The 20962-nt window shown below is 40.9% G+C and overlaps 2 protein-coding genes and 1 non-coding gene across 4 annotated transcripts; 1 reads left to right on the plus strand and 2 right to left on the minus strand.

The window, feature by feature from the left end:
* Window positions 1-788: 788 nt before the first annotated feature.
* Window positions 789-860, minus strand: trnap-ugg (transfer RNA proline (anticodon UGG)). The gene has a single exon. It is a non-coding gene; the product is annotated as a tRNA-Pro (tRNA).
* A 2412-nt stretch (window positions 861-3272) lies between these two features.
* Window positions 3273-11116, plus strand: septin2 (septin 2). Of its 2 annotated transcripts, none has more exons than XM_085139359.1 (13): window positions 3273-3426; window positions 4218-4260; window positions 4937-5051; window positions 7109-7195; window positions 7291-7414; window positions 7642-7776; window positions 7897-8014; window positions 8275-8376; window positions 8858-9003; window positions 9166-9288; window positions 10303-10363; window positions 10754-10848; window positions 10977-11116. In XM_085139359.1, exons 2-12 carry the CDS (start codon window positions 4237-4239, stop codon window positions 10838-10840), a joined length of 1122 nt encoding a protein of 373 aa, XP_084995485.1. In that variant the 5' UTR covers window positions 3273-3426; window positions 4218-4236; the 3' UTR covers window positions 10841-10848; window positions 10977-11116. The 2 variants fall into 2 exon arrangements, with proteins under 2 accessions (XP_084995485.1, XP_084995486.1); XM_085139360.1 differs by having other exon boundaries at window positions 9166-9249.
* Window positions 11117-14231: 3115 nt separating this feature from the next.
* Window positions 14232-19854, minus strand: stk25b (serine/threonine kinase 25b). Its single transcript, XM_085139358.1, has 11 exons — window positions 19440-19854; window positions 18505-18735; window positions 18350-18406; window positions 18125-18233; window positions 16645-16802; window positions 16333-16518; window positions 15773-15918; window positions 15553-15658; window positions 15398-15469; window positions 14668-14804; window positions 14232-14573 (listed from the first exon to the last, which is right to left on the minus strand). The coding sequence occupies exons 1-11, from the start codon at window positions 19467-19469 to the stop codon at window positions 14534-14536; spliced, it is 1272 nt and encodes a 423-aa protein (XP_084995484.1). The 5' UTR covers window positions 19470-19854; the 3' UTR covers window positions 14232-14533.
* Window positions 19855-20962: the final 1108 nt, after the last annotated feature.

Below are 20962 nucleotides of genomic sequence, written 5' to 3' on the forward strand. Positions count from 1 at the left end.
GATCTCTCTTGTTTGCACTCTTTCACAGGAACTTTTATTCTTATCCAAAGCAGAACTTTAGCTTTTTGCCATGTTGTCGAGTCGAGGAAACAAGCACATGAAATATATTTTTAAAAAACTTCATAAGACGCCTCATCTTATGAAGCCAATACATATGACAGACTGAGCTGTCACTAAGGAGCTTATAGAAATAATGGAAATAGTGTAGTTTCTGTAGCGATGATGTGAGTGCTGTTACAGAAAGGGAAACAAGCTGGTATTTCCCAAGACGTCTTCTGGACTCAGCCTAAGCAGAGGAGTGGCTTTCTTGGATTACATTAAAACGGGGAGAGCAGAGGTGTTGGCACAGTGTAAGGTTTGATAAGCTACTACTGGCTGAAGACAGAAAGACAGCCTTCAATCCACATGAATGTTTTCTAAACTACCTTTATTTATTTATTTTAACCAGGAAGGCATTTAAAATATGTTTGATCTAAATTTGGTTCAAATGTGTATTCATGACATTAAATTTTCTAAATGATGTTTGAGAAATATTTTCAAAAACAGTATTAGGCACACCTACCTGCAGTACTCGCAGTAATCCACAAGAGATCAGTATATCGCTGAGTGATAGGAGACTCAGGAACGTACACACACACACAGCCCAAGTCTTTTGAGAAAAAGCCTTACTACTAATATCAGTTACATTAGAACATTATTAAAAACCAAAAGTTGAACGTAATACACGTCTGTAAGAAACTGTGAAATGGTGCGTCAAAAATAATTGTGATTTACGGCACAAAAACATTGGGCTCGTCCGGGATTTGAACCCGGGACCTCTCGCACCCAAAGCGAGAATCATACCCCTAGACCAACGAGCCGCATGTAAAGGACGGAAGAAGTATAATTTATAAAATGTAACAATCACAGCTGTCTTGGTTTTTACCAAACGTTCTATAAATTCACTGTCTAGCATGTAACATGTAACCTTTGCTTAAAATTCATGTAAGAACTAGTTCCTGTTAGGTAACGTTACTTTAGCTCGGTGACGCACAAGCATTTGATGTCCAGCTACCAAAGTCATAATTAATTGGATTTGACACATCATTGATTAGGTATGACTTAATTGAACTTCATTATGGAAGCCATCAGTGCATTTTTATTCTACATTTAACATGAACTGGTGTAGCTGTAGCTGTGTGCTGGAATGGGCAATATGACTTTGACATGATCCTGGACATTTGCAGAAATGTGCAATTAGAGCTATCACATCATTTTCATCAAACCGTGATCTCTCTTTTTTCTTTTTCTCAAAGGTTTCATAAATGAGATGTAATATGGAGTCATCCATTAAAGATATCAGTGTGTAACTGCATCAGGCTGTAAAATTCTGTCAAATAAATGTAACGAATCCCCATTTGTAAGCAGGATATGCAGGATATGATTCTGGCATATTTCATGATAGCCTTACATGTGCTGCAAAGACTGTATGTTGTGAATATTGAGAAGCCTCCTTTTAAAGCAAACTGACACAAGATAATCAGCTATGTTTTCCTCTTGAACCTATGATCGGTGTGCTTCACTGTTTATAGGAACAGTTAGGAATCATCGGTATAGAAATGTGACCCTTCCCCCTGAGAGTGCACCCACGCTTTACCCAAACACCCAAAGTGCTATCAGATCCTTTCAGCCTGTAACCGTAGATAGAGAAGTTAGACAACTCAGATAGATAAATCAGACAACAGTTAGTTATGTGAAAGCCATTTTGTTCAGAAGAAAAAGATCAGGATTGTCCCAGCCTGACTGATTGTTTACATTTTTAAGCTACACTCCAGTGTTATTCAGACAGCTCTGCAAACAGGGACTGGTATTAATGAGTAATAGATTCTAGTGTCATATCAAGTCTGCTTATAACTTACATTATTTACTGATTCCCTTACAAGGACAATCAGCATTGTTTAACAGGATCTCTCTCAACACTATCTAATAACAGGAGTTTCTGACTCATTTGTGCAACAGCTGCATTGCATTAGTTTGGCATCATTGAGGAAAACATACCAGCAATGACAAGTATTTGAAACAGGCTGACACATGGAAATGTTTCTCAGTTTACACCCCTATCTTCAATATAACCTACATTACCCAGTCTCCTCAGTCTAGAGGGTCTGCTGTTAGGTAACATAACTGAGATAAGGAGATGGGCAGACAATAGCGGCATATTAATTCCATTATTAACATCGGTGGGAATAAGTAGAAGTTGTGCTAATTCCTTGAAGCTGCTCCCCATTGAGGGAGAACTAGAGTGTGAAAGAATAAATATCTGAAAACATCACAAAAATATATCCATAAAAATGCTACAAAGCCTGTCTCTCACAAGATCGTCCACCTTCATGAAACCTCAGCTAATGAAATTGTAGATGTTTCACAAAATGTAAAATATTTTATAATTATTTTACGTTGGATTTATTAACTTTGGATGGTTTGGACAAGTGGAGAGGAGGAATAGTAGGTATAGCAGACAAAAGGCTTCAGTTCATGAGTGTAGTGAAGGAGGACCTGCAGACATTGGTGTGACTCAAGTGAAGTCTAGAGATAGGTTGAGCTGGAGGCAGATGATCAGCTGTGGTGACACCCAATATGTGCAGGTGGAAGAAGAAGAAGACTTCCCTATGTTGAACTTACCATAAAGGCTCAATCTGAGCTGCATCACAGACTGGACTACATTAATAATTCAGGGTAGCTCCTATTATATCCCCTTTGGGAGTCTAGCCCGTTAATAACCCCCATGCTCTGTCTGATGGGCTTTTATTTTTTATAATGTACTTCTAATGGCCGATCTTGTACATGACACAGGCTCCTGCTGACTCACAGGGGCAAAGTCTTTTTTTGTCTTTTTTTGTCAGTTTCAGACTTCAGTGTTTTCGGTTCAATTAAGTTTTCGTTAGAATCTGTTTGTTTTTTCCAGTTTAGTTTCTATAAGTCTGAACATGTTAAAGATTCACCTTAGTTTTCATTGATACGAATGTTAGTTTAATCCTGTTATTATATCATAGAGGACATTTTTCAAGGGCAAAATTTTAGATCAGGTATTACAGCCTTTTTTATTTTTTTATTCCAGTCTTTTATTAACCTATTCTTACTGAACATCTGCAGCAATGACTTAACTATATTGACAAACACAAAATAATCTTCCTCTCTGTTTTTATTATTTTTATTTACCTATATTTTCTAAAGTCTAGTTTTTTTTTAATTTACCTTTTTGGCACCTAGTTTGAGTTAGTTAGCAGTTTCAGTGGCTCGGCTGAGGGCTGAGCCTGCTGCGCTCCTCTCGCCCAGTGCATTGTGGTCTGTGTGCTAAAGGAAGCTGCTGCAGCGGAATCTGAAGAATTTGAGGTGTCCGCCAAGTCTGCTGCTCATCGCTCCCTGTACTTCCATCTACTCTGCAAGGTAACCGTGTACTTTTCAGCATTTAACCAGTTATTTATCACCGAGTGTGTCGGCGCCGTCGCTGTTAAAACGACGAAGCTAACATTAGCTTATTTGATTTCCTGCCCGGCTAGTTAATAGTAATTAAAGCTTAGCTTAACAGTGTACTGAGCTGCTAGCTCGGGCTGCTAGCTTGTTAAACAGCGTTCAATTGACTGTTGATAACCCGGAGGTTTGTTACCGCTATAGCAAAATTTTAAAATCCCCGAAGCTGGTTTATTAAGTAATATCAGTCACATTTAGAAAATCAGCTGACTTGTAATGCTAACTCAACTAAACTACCTCGGAAACATATTTAGTTAATTAACCGGAAAAGAAATGCTCGGTTATATGCAGAGAAAACGTCTTCTCCCTCGTACTGTGGGTGTGTTTCTCACAGTTTCAGTTCATTCAGGGGTTTTCGAATAAGATACAACAGCCTACAACACAACTAGCAAAAGAGACCGATATGATGGTAATTACAGAAAGGTGGGGTTTGAAGGCTTAAGCTTCATCTCTTCCCTCAGATCATAGAGCTGTAGTGGGATGCAGCTGTAATGCAGACACCTAGAGCAGGAAAGCAGTTTTTTTTCTGTGGTGAGACACAACACTCTCACAAGCCACTCCGAGCAAAAAACAGACTTCCTGTCTCTCATACTCTGAAGCCTCGGAGTATGTGACTGCATGAGTCCAACCCCCATTTTAGAAGAAGGGTGAGAAAAGATTTTTTTGTGTTGGTTGGTTTATATCTCTGTTTTTGTCTTCTCTTTCAGCCTAAACAAGGAGGAAAAAATGTCTCAAGCTGACAAAATGAAGGTAAATCATATCAAACAAACCAACCAACCAGTTTTTCTATCTGAACCAATAGGCATGCTGTAATACTAGATTCCTGCCTGTACTTCAGTGACTGCCTACTCCATTGCAGTAGCTTTAGTGGTAGTGAAAAGGAAACACAATATGCCCACTGAGTTGAAACTTCTTGTTTTTTAGGCATTGATATTACTGTCCTGTTAAAGGGTACATTGTCTGCGTGCTACTCATTATCCTCATGACTCACTCATGCAGTTTTCTTTGTACTGAAAGGGCTAAGGGCAGTGTAAAAACACACTGCTTATCAAGCTCACTCATCTTGACCTTCTTCCTGAAAGGATAAGGAATGGAGGCTTTGTCCACCTTATAAACAGAATAAAGAAGGTGCTGCTTTGTATTACATTTGAATTTTCTGGTATACAGCCTGGCTAGCTGCAGGGATTGGTAAATGGCTTCCTTTTGTTGAGCTGCGTGTAGAAAATGCTGGATGAATGGGGTGGTGCGAGGTCTTTTGGAAATAGCCTCTTAAATAACCCCGGTCACACTCAAGCCTGCTCAGTGATTTAAGCTCGCTGCATATAATTAGCTGTCGCCTCACATTTATCCTGCTCAGTTTAATCGGAAGTAATAATCATTTTACACTCCTTTCTTTTTTACTTTTCCTCCCTTTTCTCCTCTACAGCAGGGGCAGTTCTCAAACCCCGAGACCCCGGGGTATGTTGGATTCGCCAACCTGCCTAATCAGGTTCATCGAAAATCTGTAAAAAAGGGCTTTGAGTTCACCCTTATGGTTGTAGGTGAGTGCGCTAATGCTTTTCCCACCACATTTTTCACGTTGCTGTGACGTGACGCTGTTTTTTATTTCGTCTGGAAAATGATAATGTATCTCAGCGATAAGAATGTTAAAGCTAGAGTAAACACGGCCACTTTGTGGAATGTATTTTGTCTTTTTTCGCTCATGTTATTGGGTTAAATTCATGTTGGGATCTTGGATGCTCGTTTGAACAATATGCAGTTTTTGCAGTCTGAGCTCTTTTTGACTTCCGTAGATTTTTTTCGTTTGTGTGTCGCGAGCACGCCGGTTGTTTTGTGTTCTATCATTCGTAGGCGTGCACTTGACTGTCTTACTGTGCATGAAGTTTTTTTTTCTGCGCAGACGTAGTCATCGGTAAAGCTGCTCAGCTGATGTTGGCAGCAGTGTAAACTCTTGCTCTGGTTCCTGTGACTGGGTGAACCCCTGTGCTTGCTGGGAATGGGGGAGGGTCGAAGCTCCCCTCAACACTGCTCATCCTTCTTCTTTAAAATAAACCAGAGAGGAATGTAGCCTGTGTGCCTCCAGGGACTTATTCAAACAGTGGACAGCGAGGCCTGCTGGTTCTTGTAATGCAGTAATATACCCTCTGTGTAACCCCCCCCGTTATTAAATTAAATCAGTGTTTACCTGGTTGAGCGGCTAGATGCTGCTCTTCTCCACGTATAGAAATAATAATGTTGCAATGAAAATGGAAAGCATTGATCTCTGTACTCTCTTCCTTTCCCACATGCACTTGAACTTGCAGTTTGCATAATAAATATGTCAGTTTGCTCCCTTACAAGACCTCCTGGCAAATTGCCACTAAAGAAGACCTCAGTAAATCTTTTGTCACAGCCTGGCGGGAGCAGCAGTAGCAGCTGTTTAAGACTCTGTGTCTGTGCTGACTTCTGCTTTTAGCTGGATGTAACCAAGAAACTAAACATTAGTTTCTTGCCTTTACGGTTGCTTTGAATCTTTTTTTCCAGACAGCAGGCAGAGTGTTAGACTGAAGCGACGCGGCAGATCAGATCAGATGTTTGTGTGGTGTGCAGGAGGTTTTTCTTGGCCAGATTATCAGACTGAGTTACTATTGTCTTTCACTTGAGGAACACCTACTATTGGTATTTGGATGCATGGCTGATGTGTATTCATTCGTAAATTATATCGACTGAAGCATTCAAATAACGTTGTTCTCATTAAATACAGTTTGTTTACCCTTTGTTTATTTTATTAAAGAGCTGTAGGTAATATAGTTTTAGAATCACATCAGTCCTTTCCCCTGCGATAGACTGGATACCTGTCCAGGGTGTACCTTGCCTGTTCACCATAACAGCTGGGATAGGCTCCAGCTTCCACCTGACCCTGAATTTGAAAAGTCATAAAGAAAATGGAAAAATGGAAATTTCACCACACAATTGGTGTTATGTTTCCTGTTTAACCTGCTAATTTGGAATTCTGTAGATTTCTATTTGGCTTTTGAATGTCAGGTCTCTTTTGTGTAACCTCTCTGGTCAAATTAAGGTTCTTACCCTTAACTCGTGAACAAACTCGTATCCTTCCCAGCTTCTGACAAGGTTTCAGCCACCTGACGGCTGGGGAAAGATTAATGCTGAAGTCAGATTTAGAGTTTGGTTGATGTGTATTTCCATCTTGTGTGAGATGCAGTGTGTGTTACACACTGCGTTTCCTGCGGCGCACTGAGGACGTCTTTGTTCTTTTGGTTGAAACTGAGCTCTGCATTAGAAGAGCCCTTGCACTAACCAGAGCCTGACTGTGCATTTGTAATTATTAGCATTGTGTTAATGCTAATAATTACGGACCGTGGTGGTCAAAGGGCCCGGTGGCGCCAGTGTCCGGCAGCCTCGCCTCTGTCAGTGCGCCCCAGGGTGGCTGTGGCTACAATGTAGCTTGCCATCACCAGTGTGTGAATGGGTGGATGACTGGTTGTGTAAAGCACTTTGGGGTCCGTAGGGACTATTAAAGCGCTATACAAATACAGGCCTTTAACCATTATGCAGCCCTCATTTACTTGTGACAGCTTTACCTTCCTGTTATCTAAAGGTGAATCTGGACTTGGAAAATCCACCTTGATCAACAGCCTCTTCCTCACTGACCTGTACCCTGAGAGAGTCATTCCTGGAGCAGCAGGTAAAACACACACACATTTACATGCTGAAAACACAGATGATTCATTTTTTGTGAAGCAGTTTGAGAAACCTGCATTTGATCTTTCCTCCTTATAGAAAAAATAGAAAGGACAGTTCAGATCGAGGCATCCACTGTAGAAATCGAGGAGCGAGGAGTGAAGCTCCGCCTCACTGTGGTTGACACACCAGGATACGGAGACGCCATCAACAGCCAAGACTGGTGAGAAATCCTTGTAGGGTGGAGGCTGATGAGTAGATGAGGTATTTTTGGATTTGAATTGCTATCTTATTCCTGTGATCTGCGAGTGGTGATGACCCACTAACGTTAGATGGCTCAAAATAACACTGTAGAAATCTTAAGGATAGGGGAGAATCTATTATTAGCCAGGCTTTGTGTTTGCTTTTGTTCAGTATAATTTCTAACTTTTTCTTTTTTTGTCCATCCAGTTTCAGCACCATTATCAGCTACATTGATGACCAGTTTGAGCGCTACCTCCACGACGAGAGCGGCCTAAATCGTAGACACATTGTTGACAATAGAGTTCACTGCTGCTTCTATTTCATCTCCCCACTCGGCCACGGGTGCGTCCTGCTATGCCCACTTTCACAAATACTGTATAGGCCTAAGTCATTACAGTGAAGGTCCTCTGTTCACGCAGATTCTTTGTCTCTCGTTGACCCTCTGTTTCCTTTCCCTCCCAGCCTGAAACCACTTGACGTCCAGTTCATGAAGGCCATTCACAACAAGGTCAATGTGGTTCCTGTCATCGCTAAGGCCGACACACTCACCCTCAGAGAGAGGGAGAGGCTCAAGCGCAGGGTGAGGACACCAGAGTTACCCATTGTTCAGGGACTTTTTCCATTTCCTGACTTGAAGAGTAGTTACAGTATCATGTTATCATACTCATCGCTTTATCCAGTGGGTGCATCAGAATATTGCAGGTACTACTGTATCAGCAGATCCTGAAAAATGAATCTGAGGGTTGTTATCTCGGGTCTGGAATCAAAAGAAAGCAGAAGATCATCATCAGTTTAACATAACTGCTAATAACTGTTGTTTTTCACTCTCGTGTTATCAAGATTCTCGACGAGATCGACGAGCATGGCATCAAAATCTACCATCTTCCCGATGCTGAGTCAGATGAAGATGAAGATTTCAAAGAACAGACGAGGATCCTCAAGGTACTGACTTCATTATCTGTGCAAGATTTCAACTTTGGAAAAAGGCTTCTTTCTGTCTTCTTCCTACGTAAATAGCGATGGGAGATTTGAACAAAACACAATTTCTATGTTTTCTGTGAATCAACTTGTGAGATGGCACGTGTGCTTACAAACAAACGCATCAAAATAAACACTGGGTCAAGGTTCAGTGTGTTACCCGGAGCAGACCACAAAAGCAAAGAGGAAAGCCATCAGGCAGCCCTTTCCAACAAATATAAATTTTTTGTAAAAACAGTAAGTTTATATGTCATAAATGCAGGATTTGCTGGTTTAGGTGGTTGGTTAGTTAAGGTGAAGTGGTAGACGACCCAATCCTACTCTCCTGGTCATCTTGTGAACTTCCAACTATCAATTTAGGGATTGGTTTTAAGTATCATAATTATCCATGGTGTGTGGTTGAAACATGACAGCAGAAATATGAGCTACTGCTCCTCTTCTCCAGGCTAGCATCCCATTTGCAGTGGTAGGTTCCAACCAGCAGATTGAGGCCAAAGGGAAAAAGGTCAGAGGTCGTCTGTACCCTTGGGGAGTGGTGGAGGTGGAGAACCCGGAGCACAATGATTTCCTCAAACTGCGGATCATGCTGATGTGAGTGGTGAAGTTTGTGAGTTGACAAAACTGTGTAGATAAAGTAGTCTCATTTTGAAACTGCTGTAACCAGACGGTCTCCGCCTGCCTTTGGAGGGAGTATGGCGGTGCCTGAGCTCCCTGCAAATCTGTTTATTGTTTGATTTTTCCTCAATCCCACAGAACCCACATGCAAGATCTCCAGGAAGTAACCCAGGACCTGCACTATGAGAACTTCCGTTCGGAGCGCCTCAAACGGGGTGGCAGGTTGTCCTCCCATGGTTACATTCTGCCTATGTCTCCTGCGTACGTACTTCCCTGTCTGCTTGCTTTTCTGCACCTCCCCCTCCTCAAACAGCAAATCTCTGAGCTGTGTGTACATTTACATCCAGTAAAGTATTGTGGAAAAAACACACACACATGAGGTGAAACTTAACAAAACCCAGCTAAACCAACCAGAAAAGGAAAAATAAAGAGTTATTGCTGTTCATTGGGTAGTCCGGTCATTCATTTCCTTTTTCCAGTATCAGTTCTGTAGTACAGTAGTTCTAACCCGTGATTTTTGCATGTGAACTGTAATAGACTGTAGCAGAGGTAGTTGGAGGTGAATTTAGTGACGTTTGCTTTAGTGGGTTGTTTTATCTTGTGTGTAGCAAATCTGTGCAGGTTAGAAACAAGATTACTGTGTGTGTAGCATTTAACATAGTGTGGGTAGCTCATTATTTAACCCCTAACGTAGATCCAAAGGACTGTTTTTAGACTTCTTCTAAAGGCAACACAGAATAAGGGTGTGGTTTTACTGTCTTCATATTTGCCGTGCCATCTGTCCAAAGATGGTGTTTGGTGTTGAATTGCCTTATTCCCAGTGAGTGCACTGATGGAGGTACTGTTTTATTTTTGGATTTTCTTAGTTTGGGGGAGGTCCTGCTCTTCCCCTGACCTTTGCACCCACTGCTTCTCTCTTGAATCTTCATGCTTTCACCTCTGTGTAGTTATTTGTTGTAGCTGCCAACTCTTCTCTGAGAAGCCTTGTCCCTGCAAACAAAACTAACCCACTGACCCGCTTTTCTACTTCCTCAGTGTGGCTTTTGTCGTGTTTGCTTAACGCTGCTTAAAATGGCAACATTCTCTCATGCAGAGAAAACAGTTTTTCTGCAGACTAAATAATCACGCTTCAAAAATCACTACAAGAGCATTTATAACCTCTCCAGTTGTGCATTTGCTTTAATGATTATCTTTTTAATTGTGTCCTGCATAATGAAGTCATTGATCTTTGCAGCGCACAGCATTGCAGTAACTATAGTTGTGTCTGTAAAGCAGAAAGGGACCCGAGCCGGAGGAAATGGACAAGGATATGATCCTGCAGGAGAAGGAGGCTGAGGTGAGATATTTTAGACTACAAGCGTTGTTTTCAAAGAAATGTGTTGTTTAGGTTTCCTAAAGAAAGTTTTCGGGCCAAGATAAAGATAAGGCACATTTATTGCTTGTGTTTGCGACGGGCAGCCAGTCAGAAGATTTGTTGACTGTTGCAAACAAGTAGGCAGGTTTTAAAGGGGGAGGAGATGAAACGGCATATTTCAGACAGGGGATGGAGTGAGGGTGTGCACCAAGGTCCAGTATAAAACAAATAAGTAGACAACCTTGCAGAAACAACAAACAATATTATATGATAGACTATATAGAAAACCCCCCAAAAATGCCTTATGTCACTTCAAAGTCGCAGCCATGAGAGTGTCCTGATTCACACCTTTTGATGTTCTGTGTCATTCAGCTGAGGCGAATGCAGGAGATGATTGCCAAGATGCAGGCCCAGATGCAGAAACAAGGAGACGGAGAGGGAGAAGGCCAACATGTGTGAAACTGATGGTAAGAGGCTGTGGGGAGACCCGAGGCCGATTCTGTTGCAGACGCATCATCAGTTATTTTACAGCGTGCTAGATTTCTTCAGATGTCCAAATATTAATATTCTTACTTTTCTTTTTTTTCTGGATTAGATATTTGAGCCACTGCTCGAGTTTGACCAGAGAGATGGAAAAGGTGTAAAGCTGCCTGGTCATGACTCCTCTTGCTTGCCACTATTTTATTATTATTATTTTTGTAATTTCAGCTCCACATGGGATCTGGAGTCATTTTTTTTTTAAATGCATACAGTAAACTATATTCAACAGTGTTACATTTATATATTCACACACGGTTCCATTTTTTTCTTTTTTCTTTTTTAAATTGTACCACTTTAGAAGAAATCGTTTACTGAAATGAAGTCATATGACCAATATTTTAAAATGCTTGCATATTTTATATTGGGAGATAGTTAATTTTTTTTCCTTTTGTTTGCTGTTCAGAAAACCAAAGTATTGCTGCTTCTATGCGAAGACTTTAGTGCTGAAGCGTCTGTCGGAGCACATGCTAACACATGAGTGTCATTGAGAGAGAGATAACTGTAGTAGCAGACGTAGCTGAAAAACCTCTTTTATTCCATTGTTACATGACTGTGTCAATGTTATTCCTGTCAGGAGAAATCATTATTTAACAATTTATGAGTTCACCATACATGCTTGCCATTAAATGGGACCTGTCCTGCTCAGTATTGATGTTAACCCGCTCATGTGCATGCGATTCTCAACCCATAAAAAAATTATGATAAATTTTAGGGCAGTGTTTCATCCATTTGTGCTTTTCTCAGATCGGTGTCGGCATGTTCAACTGCCTTCGAGTGTGGTTAAGCTCCTTTTGATATGAATTAAACTGTGATCCATAACCTTTTATAGTCTTCCCCATACGCCAGACAAATGAGGCGCGAGGCCTCTTTGGTGCTTTCACTTAACTAAATGCATTTAGTCCTTCACGTGTGTCGTCCTCAGTGTAAAGTGAAGTCATGTGACAGGAGCAGTGAGCGAGTTTATTGGTACAGTGAGATTTAAGAAGTTGAAACTTCTACCTGTCCCTACTGCTGAACGCTTTGTGGTTTTAGCGACCACAGAGTTTAAAGGCGACCTGATGAGGTCAGTGTAGCCAACGATCCCCTCACCAGCCGAGATGCGAGTCCTGACATTCCTTTGTGCTGTTTGTACCTGACAGATTTTGTTCTTGATACATATATTGTAATAAAAGTTTTATTAAGTATCAAACTTTTTTTTTAGTCTGCTTTTTTTTTTAAACATTTCCCCCCCTATTTTCTTTTTGTTTTATTTCTAAGGGAGAGCTGTTCAAATAATAAGATTTAAATAACAGAAAGAAATGTAGGTGTGTGTAATCACTGCGTTTGTGTGTATACGGAAAGACAATGGACACAGTTTCAGTCATTTTTGTGCAAGATTTAACGTCTGTGAGAATAACTTACCAGGTAAGTTTGCAGTGTTAGGGAAGATCAGGTGACTGCCTGATTACCGTTGGCTGAATTTAAGCTGCTCGTGTTAAAGCATTTTGCCAGACTATGACTAGACGAAAGCAGCCATGAGCCACAGTGCGATTGGTCATGCAACACTTTGTAAAATTAATTTTTCTAAATCCATAAAGAGAGGTATGCCTCAGAAGCAACACAACTCTACTGATTACAGATTCTGGGTGTATGATACACTGGATCTTAGACAGGCAACACTTCCCATTGAAACCTAATCAGTGCCTGCTGGTGTTCAGTTAGACCATAAACTTTATAAAATTAGAGGAGCCTGAAGCTGCTCGTCATGCACATCAGGTGATGCTCTGCTACGTGTTTTATTTCAGTGAGATTAATTACCTCTGAAAGAACCACCGTGATTCTGCCCTCACAGTAACAGGGTGTCACTAATTACTGAGATACTGCGAGATATAGAGGTTAATTACCAAACCTCCAAGCTTATATTCCCATGTGCAAGAGGCGTGGAAAAGGAATCAAATGATAGTGTAACAGCATTTCCTTTTTTAAATAGAAGATTACCTTTTAAAACATTAATGAAGCATCTGCAGCACTGGACTAATGTGAACCTATAGGCTACGTTAAAGCTGATACTGATAGTCTCGAGCCACCCCTCATTTCTTCATGTTTTTCTAGGAAAACTAGAAAAAGGTGCAACACATTTTTATTAACACAATAAGGCAAAAAAACAGTTCTAGCAAGTCTGAAAGATGAAATGTACCTTTATTCTTCTATATGCTTTTTAGATAGGATTACATGTTGGAACAAAATCTGACTTTTCCTGGTTTATAATTCCATCATTTTTGACACAATCTCCATCGCTGCTGGTTGAAATGCAGCCCTTGAATGGTTCATTGGTGCTGGTCATTAAAAAAAGAAAACGTTCCACTGGCAATGAACAGGTGCAAGGACTGGACTGAAAAAGCAGCCAAGGTCCAAAATATGTTTTTGAAAGATGTCCTTGAGAACTACTGCTCAATAGCACTTTTGAAATTACAAAAGTCTGGCTCCTTGGAAACAAAATATAAAGAAAAGAGAGGTGACTCAAGACTTTTGCACTGTATTTAAAATTAACCTATTATGTTTCTAGGTCCATACTTTCATCTTAGACCATTATTCCAATATCTTTGGAAATCATTGTTACAAATAATCCTCAACCATCTTGTATTTGTACCCTTTTAGTTAATTGTTCTCTCTGAAACAACCTTGTTTCCTTCACCCTCCCCTAAAACCAGCTTTACTCTCAATATCGTTCTCATACACAGGCTTGTATGGCGCATGGGTGGGGCTTCTGTGCTCACAGCTAAATTTATGTACCCGAAAAGACCATAAAAAGAATATCGCAACGCACCATACAGAATCAAGAGTAGGAAAAAAACGTCTGAAACTGATAGCAGTCTTAAGTCTGGGCTCTTTTTAGCTCACTGACGTAATTACACTGCTCAAAACAATGAAGGTAACCTTTAATGATCCCAGTATAACACAGAATAGTACAGGGATGAAATCCCCAGAGCCACTGTTGGACTTTATGCTGGTGAAGCAGCCAAATACTCAAATACTGTCCAGGAGCTCAGCATCACGCTATCATTTTCATTTCTAAAAGCACACAAAATGAATTCACAGTGGTTCGAGGTTCCAGCCTGGCCAGGTTGATACTCCTGAAGTGAGTTGGTGTTATACTGTGAGGATTAAGTGTTCCTTTTTGAGCAGTAAACTTAAACTTTGGCCAAGTGTAATCTGAGCATCAAGCATGTAACAGCATATACATGACAGAAAATAAAGGAAAGTATTATAGGTCCTCTATAAAAAAGAAACACGAGCCAGTAGTTAAATTAATGACATATGACAGCAAAGATAATGGAACATTTTTCATAGAATTTATTATAGTTGTTTTTTTTCCCACTAACATGGATACACAACGCTCTAACTGTCATGGCTTTTTTGTCTTAAATACTCTCCGCTCATAAAGAAAAACTGTAAAAATATTTAATTATAACTAATTAAAAGATCTCTTCAGGGACTGGACTTGGAAGGGTGTACAGGTATGAGGGGATGGAGGTGGGTGGGGATTCGTCTGTGGTCCTTATCTGAGAAGCTGTGTGGATTTGGGGGGGACTGAAAAAGGGTCGAAGGGTCACGTTACATCCAGCGAGGCTTTCACCGCGAAGACGGGGTGGTGTTGCCATTTAAAGAAAACCTAAAAGAACGACATGAAGCAGCAGGTCAGAATAAGATAAGTGTGTATTTGCTGTTTAATATTAAACAGCCCGGCTGAGACGGCGGTGCATCACCTGCACACTCTCTCCATCACATGTGTAACGAGACGGTCAGAGATGCCCGGACAGGACTCCTCTGCCAGGTTGAAGGCATTCTCCAGTTCCTCAATGGCTCCTACTCCGCCGCCACTTGCCCGCCGCTTCTCCTTCAACTGGTGGTAAAGGAAAAATCAAACAGGAACGATTCAGTATGCCATGCGGCGATAAAACGTCCTTCTGTTTAGAGTAAATATAAAGAAACAGGTTATGTGGGTGCAAGCTTTTTATTAATATCATAACAAGGCCCACTTCACTCTTACCTGTTAATGGTAAAAAACAAGGCAGAGATTCACAGTGTCATGATGTTGGCCCTTTGTCTAAATCAGCAACGTTAGCCACAGGTTACAATTACTATATATATATATTGATTTATCCTCTCCCAATTTCATCCACCTGTTTGTGCCCCGTTACCCACGTGTGCTTCTTTTTGTTTATCTAACTGTTTGCTAGGCAGGAGCTAAAATGCTTCTTGATGCTGAAGGTTGCCAACACCCAGTCTAAATGAATCTAAACGCTGCTGTCGGCTGCTTAATTACCACAAGGTGTCGCCACACTAGGTAATGCTGCGTGTTTGATTTGGCAGTCTTACATCGGATGCCCTTCTTTTTGGACCCCAGTGACCTTTCAATTGTCAAGCAAATATTCCGACTACTACATTTTGTCTAAATGAATCTGAGATTGTATAAAAAGCAACAGTATGGCCTACCTCTCTGAAGGTGGGTGTTACCAAAGCAGACAAGCACTGTGACTTTGGTTGCCTTTTCACAGAATCTCCTGACTGCAAAGAGAAAAACAGAGTGTAAGAAGAAAGGAAAAAAGATTCGACCTGGTGTTTCCGTCTCTCTGCTCAGTCTGCCTTACCTCTGAATCTGTGTGCGTGTAGCCCTTCTGTAACTTGTTCATAGAAGTGGGCCTGACTGTGGGGAAGGTCCACATGGGACACTGATCTACATCACCATCAGCATCCCTGAAAGAAGCGGGGACAGAAAGAGGAAGAAGATTGAAAGGACGAGTCAAACATACCCCTGACGGATACACCCTGATTGTTAATGCAAATAAGTGTGATGTTCTTGAGACTAACATGTCCGAGTCGTCCGAGCTGGACTCCTCCCCGTGCCCCTCCGATTTCCAGCGGCGGTAGCGGTCAATCAGCTCTGTCAGATAAGCTGTCTTCTTGGTGTAACGTGTGATAAACTTGTGTTTCAGAAGCTCTTTGGCTGTTGGTCTCTGTGCAGAGAAGAAATTCAGTTCGATTCAATTCCATTTATACAGCATCAAATCACAACAACTGTTGCCTCAAGGTGCTTTATATTGTAGTGAATAAAAACATGAGGAGCATAAAAATGTCCAACCAGGGGTAATATCACTCAGCCCATACAAGTTGGAGTGCTGTTGTCTACAAACACATGCTAAAGCAAGCTTCAGTGTCAAATTACTCGGAAAGGTTTTGGTGCCTTTCAAGAGCGCACTTTGGATCATGTTGGAATATTTGAGAAACAACCAGAACAATCTCTAATTCCTATTAAGGACCAGACATGCTAATCCAAAATACTTGGTAGGATAAAGAATTCATGTTCAGCTTCTCTCTGCAGCAGTTATTACCAGATGTATGATACTGATGTATGTTGGTGTTTTACTCACAAAACGGGGGTCTTTATTTAGACAAGCCTCTACAAATTCTTTAAAGGGTTTGCTGTAAGGGCCTTCCAATGTGGGTGGAGTGTTTTTGGGGATTAGAAAAAGGACTCTCATGGGGTGTAGATCAGAGTTGGGGGGTTCCCCTTTGGCCAACTCAATGGCGGTGATTCCCAGAGACCAGATATCAGCCTGAGTGGGTAAAGACATAAAGAGCTGTTTAAGGCATCAAAATTCAGTTCCCGTTGGTTAACAACAAAATGATGTCTCTTCATGCTCTCAGTGTACACACAGCTTGTTCACAAACGTTTGCCTCACCTTAAAGTCGTAGGCTGACTGCTTAATGACCTCCGGGGCCATCCAGAAAGGCGTGCCGACAAATGTGTTCCTCTTGATCTGAGTGTCTGTCAGCTGCCCCGCCACCCCAAAATCTGCCAGCTTCACATCACCCTGCTCTGACAAGAGCACATTGGCAGCTGGGAGAAAGGCAGAAAAGACAGACCGTTAAAATACAACCTAAAGTATCTGGGTCTGCTTTCTGTATCTGTTACAGCAGTCTGGTTAATATAACGTGCTAAAAATAAGATGAGGCCAGAACATCTGAGATAATGAGTAACAATGTTGTTACAGCTTATTCAGGCCAACTCTCACTTTTGAAATCCAAAATGAATTAATAATTAATTTTGGATTTTGGAGACTGGAGTGCTGCATTTAATTTCACAAGCAACTATAGATAAAAGGAGAAAAGGAGCACAAGAACACAAATAATACGGAGAATAAATCCACCCCACCGAGTAACACACCAAAGTTTTAAACTCCTTATTTGTGCGATTACTTAATTACAAAGTGTTACATTCTTTCATAACAAGGAAAGAACAGAGCAGAAAAGGCTCCACACACAGAAATATGTAAAAGTGTATACAAGTCGCACACGCAGCATGTTGTGAGATTTCGAGCTCACAGATGGTGTTAAAAATGTACACAGCTCGTTGGCATATTTCAGTGTGTGCACTTCTTCTCTGCAGCATCTGGTTAAGGCCGGCTGTGCAGCAGCTCTCTTATCACAGCGTTCAGTTGTTGACATAAAACGTTGGATCACAGCATTGAGTCTTGTACTCACAAGAGCGTACTTTACAAAACAGCTCTGAATTATACCCGAGTTTGTACCAGCGCAGAACTTGACAACTATGTTAGCTGTTAGCTGACACCTATGAGACTCTTTGGGTGTGTTCACACCTATAGTTTGTTTTCTCTGGTATAGTTGGTGAGTTTGTAAACTTGGAGTTCTTCCCTATGATTTGGTATCTTTTCACAAAGAGAAAAAAAAAAAAAACACGTCAGGATGTTCAGTCCGCTCACTGGACAGATGTGTAAATATAGAAAGAAGGTGCTGTGTCCTCGACTATCAGAGAATACATAGAATTTACTTTCATTTCACAGACAGCTGCTAGCCCATACAGACCTTTGCACATCTCTAGTACCTTGCTGTATCTCTGAAAACAAAGCATACGTGCCTACAGGAAGTTTTTTTTTTAAATCTCAAACTTGTAACCTGGTAGTTTGTTTGGGTCAACTACCAGGAACATATTCACATCATAAATAAACTATTCTGGAGTTCATTTAGAACTGCACCAAGACAACCTCTTCCAAAGGGTCTCTGTGTGGCTGTTTTGGTCTGTGCCCGAGTGCGATAACTGGGTTCACATCTGCACAAACAAACAGCACCAAGGGGGAAAATGAACCAGAGTTTGATTTAAAAGGACCGAACACCGTAAAGATCGAAGTGAGCGCTCATTACCTTTGATATCTCTGTGAATCTTCCTTTCAGAGTGCAGATACTCCAGCCCCTTTAGTATTTCCCTCAGTATAGTAGCAATGTAAGTTTCTTCAAGAGGTCCTGGACGGAGCTAGGATGGTGACATTGCGACAAAAGGATGAGTTTTCCTTCTCGAGTATGAAAAGTGCACTATTGTAGGAGTTGTCTAAAACTTTGTAAGCTGCATAAAAATAGAAATCGACTTACTAGATCCAGAGCAGATCCTCCACCTAAATACTCCATGATAATCCACAGCTTTGTACCCTGTGGGAGGAGGAAACAATTGAAGGAACAAACCACTGTATGTGTTTGTATATTTAAGAATCTGGGCAAGTGTCACTTCAGTATTTACATTATCTCACCTTCAGATATGAGCCATAATACTTTGTAACATAAGGACTGTCGCACTGGCTCAGCACCGTGATCTCCTGCTGAATGTCTTCTATCTCGTCCTCTGCCTCCTCCAGGTCTATAATTTTAATGGCCACCACCTCCTTTGTGCGGTTGTTGATGCCTTTGTAGACCTCTCCAAACGAACCCTTGCCGATCCGCTCCTGCTTGGTGAAGTACTCCTCAGGGTCCAACCGAGTATTCTGGCCCAGTGAGAGCAAAAGAGGGATTTAAGTACAGAGTATATACCACGGTGACAACCCCCTGTAGTTTAATGTGTGTGCTTATGAGTGGGCAAGTCTCAACACAGAAGCCATGTTCACAGTTGTCCCTTATCTCCATATTATAGTGTTTGCATGCGCTGCCCAAATATAAAATGTGATTTATAATTAACCTTCTTATCTATGTCAGTGCCCATCTATTCAGTCACATCCCTATATAATTAACTAGACTCTAGATCGAGCTTTGTGCCAGGATGTAATTTAAGAAGTGTGACTCCTGAAAGTTCAGTGGTTTTGTCTCTCCATAACAGCAGGAAATGAGCAATGATTTGCGAACAAAGACGCCTTCAAAGAAGTCACTAAGTGCAAAAAATATTATCTTAATTAAGACTTAACTCTAAACGCCCAACTCTGAAAAAATTAAATGTTATTACACACTCATACGAGATCAGAGATTATTATTACATATTTGTCATTTGTTGATGGCAGTCAGTTGTACACCTGACTGTGACACCGACAAGAACATTATATATACATAAATTCACATCTGTGCATACTAACACTTGCTTTTATGGCCTAGCCCACCACCCGGGTTATTCATGGAAAGCCTGAAAAGCCATGGGGGTTCGGCTGGTCTTGGATAAGAAGCAGGGAGGTGACAGTTGAAGAAAAGATCATTTCTCTACCTGGTTCTGCATGTCTCGAAGGTGTGCCATCCCCTCGGCTGGTTGGACGGGACAGGGACGGCCACAGTCCTGTCTTTCAAAAGTCAATAAATTGTCCTTTCGGGTTTTTTCTCCCCTCGTAGCTGTCTAGGAAGCTAGCTAGGCTGGCTAGCCAACTAGATAAACACCCAGTCTGCAGGCTTTAACGGGGCTGTCACTCCGCGCACTGTTTTCGGCCTCCGGGTAAAACGGAGGACTGAGCAGCCGAGCTACTGACCAAGAGACTCCATGAGTGTCGGTGGTCCGAAATAGAGGGGAAAAATAGCTCTTTCCGTGAATTAATAATTAATTCATTTCAAGGAGCGCTTAGCCCGTTGTTCAATTGAAGCTTGAGGAGGACAAAATAATGGCCCAGATCGAGAACGCATGCGCGTTTTTTTTCTTAAATTCGTTGGAATTGTGGGAATTGTATTTCTACATGCTTCAGAGACACGCTTCTTCAAACCTTTCAAGTTTTTTTTCTTAACACGGTACACGGAAAAATTTAAATAAAATAAAACTACATTCACAATTTTAATTTAAAAAAAAAAACACGTGATCTCTTGGAAAATGGTTTTACCTACGCTCAGATCTAACCAAAGTCCCATATATATATACATATATCTCACATTATACCATACAAGCTGCCAGACAGCATTAGAACACCACTGAGGATTCATTACATACAAAAATAGAAAATCAACAAGTTCAAATCAATTTAAAGCTGAAATAAGTTCAAATTACATTTTGTGGAAATGATTGTGTGTGTTTTCTGCGTATGATTGATAGCAGAGGAACTGGAAATTCAAATTAGGGCAAATCAAATTAACCATATGCAGACAAATGATGGTAAGATTCACCCAAAGTGTTATGTGGGAGTAAATCTTTGTGTTTGTCTCTGTGATGAAGATATAATAGTATAAATTTGAGCACAGTGGATAGTGTGGACAAAGACGACAACACACATATTAACAAGACTGAGTAATATATTTTGAATGGATGAATGTTTATATTTTGTTTTGCTTTTATTTATTTAATCAAACCTTTATGCACGAGCTGTCATACATAGACATCATACCTAAAGACATCATCCAGAAACTGCCGACAATCTACAATATCTATCTACAATACAAAAGGTCCAGCTTCATTAAAATGCAAGTTTCATTTCCATCAGACTTTAAACCTGCACTCGAAGTAAACCATCTAGCCACCAAAACACCCCAGTAACAACTGGCCGGTTGGTGCATTTTTAACCCAGACATTGAAGCAAAGTCCCGCATCTTAATCGGCCCTGGTGTGACCCACACACAGACTATTTACCCCGCACACTTTGTTGGGATGTGGTCACCCTGACCACCCTGTTTTCTTTTTTTTCCCGTGACGTTGGCTACTTTTATTTGAAATACATTTTATTTTTGCAGTTCAGACCAATTAAGTTATGGGACAATAAAAATAAATAAAAGACGTCCAACTTACGTAAATAAAGCAGGTTAAACTGCTAATTT

The sequence above is a fragment of the Neolamprologus multifasciatus genome, chromosome 18 (genome assembly GCF_963576455.1).
Source record: "Neolamprologus multifasciatus chromosome 18, fNeoMul1.2, whole genome shotgun sequence".
NCBI lineage: Eukaryota > Metazoa > Chordata > Actinopteri > Cichliformes > Cichlidae > Neolamprologus > Neolamprologus multifasciatus.

Coding starts and splice junctions, on each gene's coding strand:
- septin2 (XM_085139359.1), top strand. CDS start 4,237: ATGTCTCAAGCTGACAAAATGAAG. Junction 7,415..7,641: donor GCCATCAACAGCCAAGACTG/GTGAGAAATCCT, acceptor TTGTCCATCCAG/TTTCAGCACCATTATCAGCT. Junction 7,777..7,896: donor ATCTCCCCACTCGGCCACGG/GTGCGTCCTGCT, acceptor TTTCCCTCCCAG/CCTGAAACCACTTGACGTCC.
- stk25b (XM_085139358.1), bottom strand. CDS start 19,469: ATGGCACACCTTCGAGACATGCAGAACCAG. Junction 16,519..16,644: donor AGTCAGCCTACGACTTTAAG/GTGAGGCAAACG, acceptor TTACCCACTCAG/GCTGATATCTGGTCTCTGGG. Junction 14,805..15,397: donor TAACACCCACCTTCAGAGAG/GTAGGCCATACT, acceptor CTTTACCACCAG/TTGAAGGAGAAGCGGCGGGC.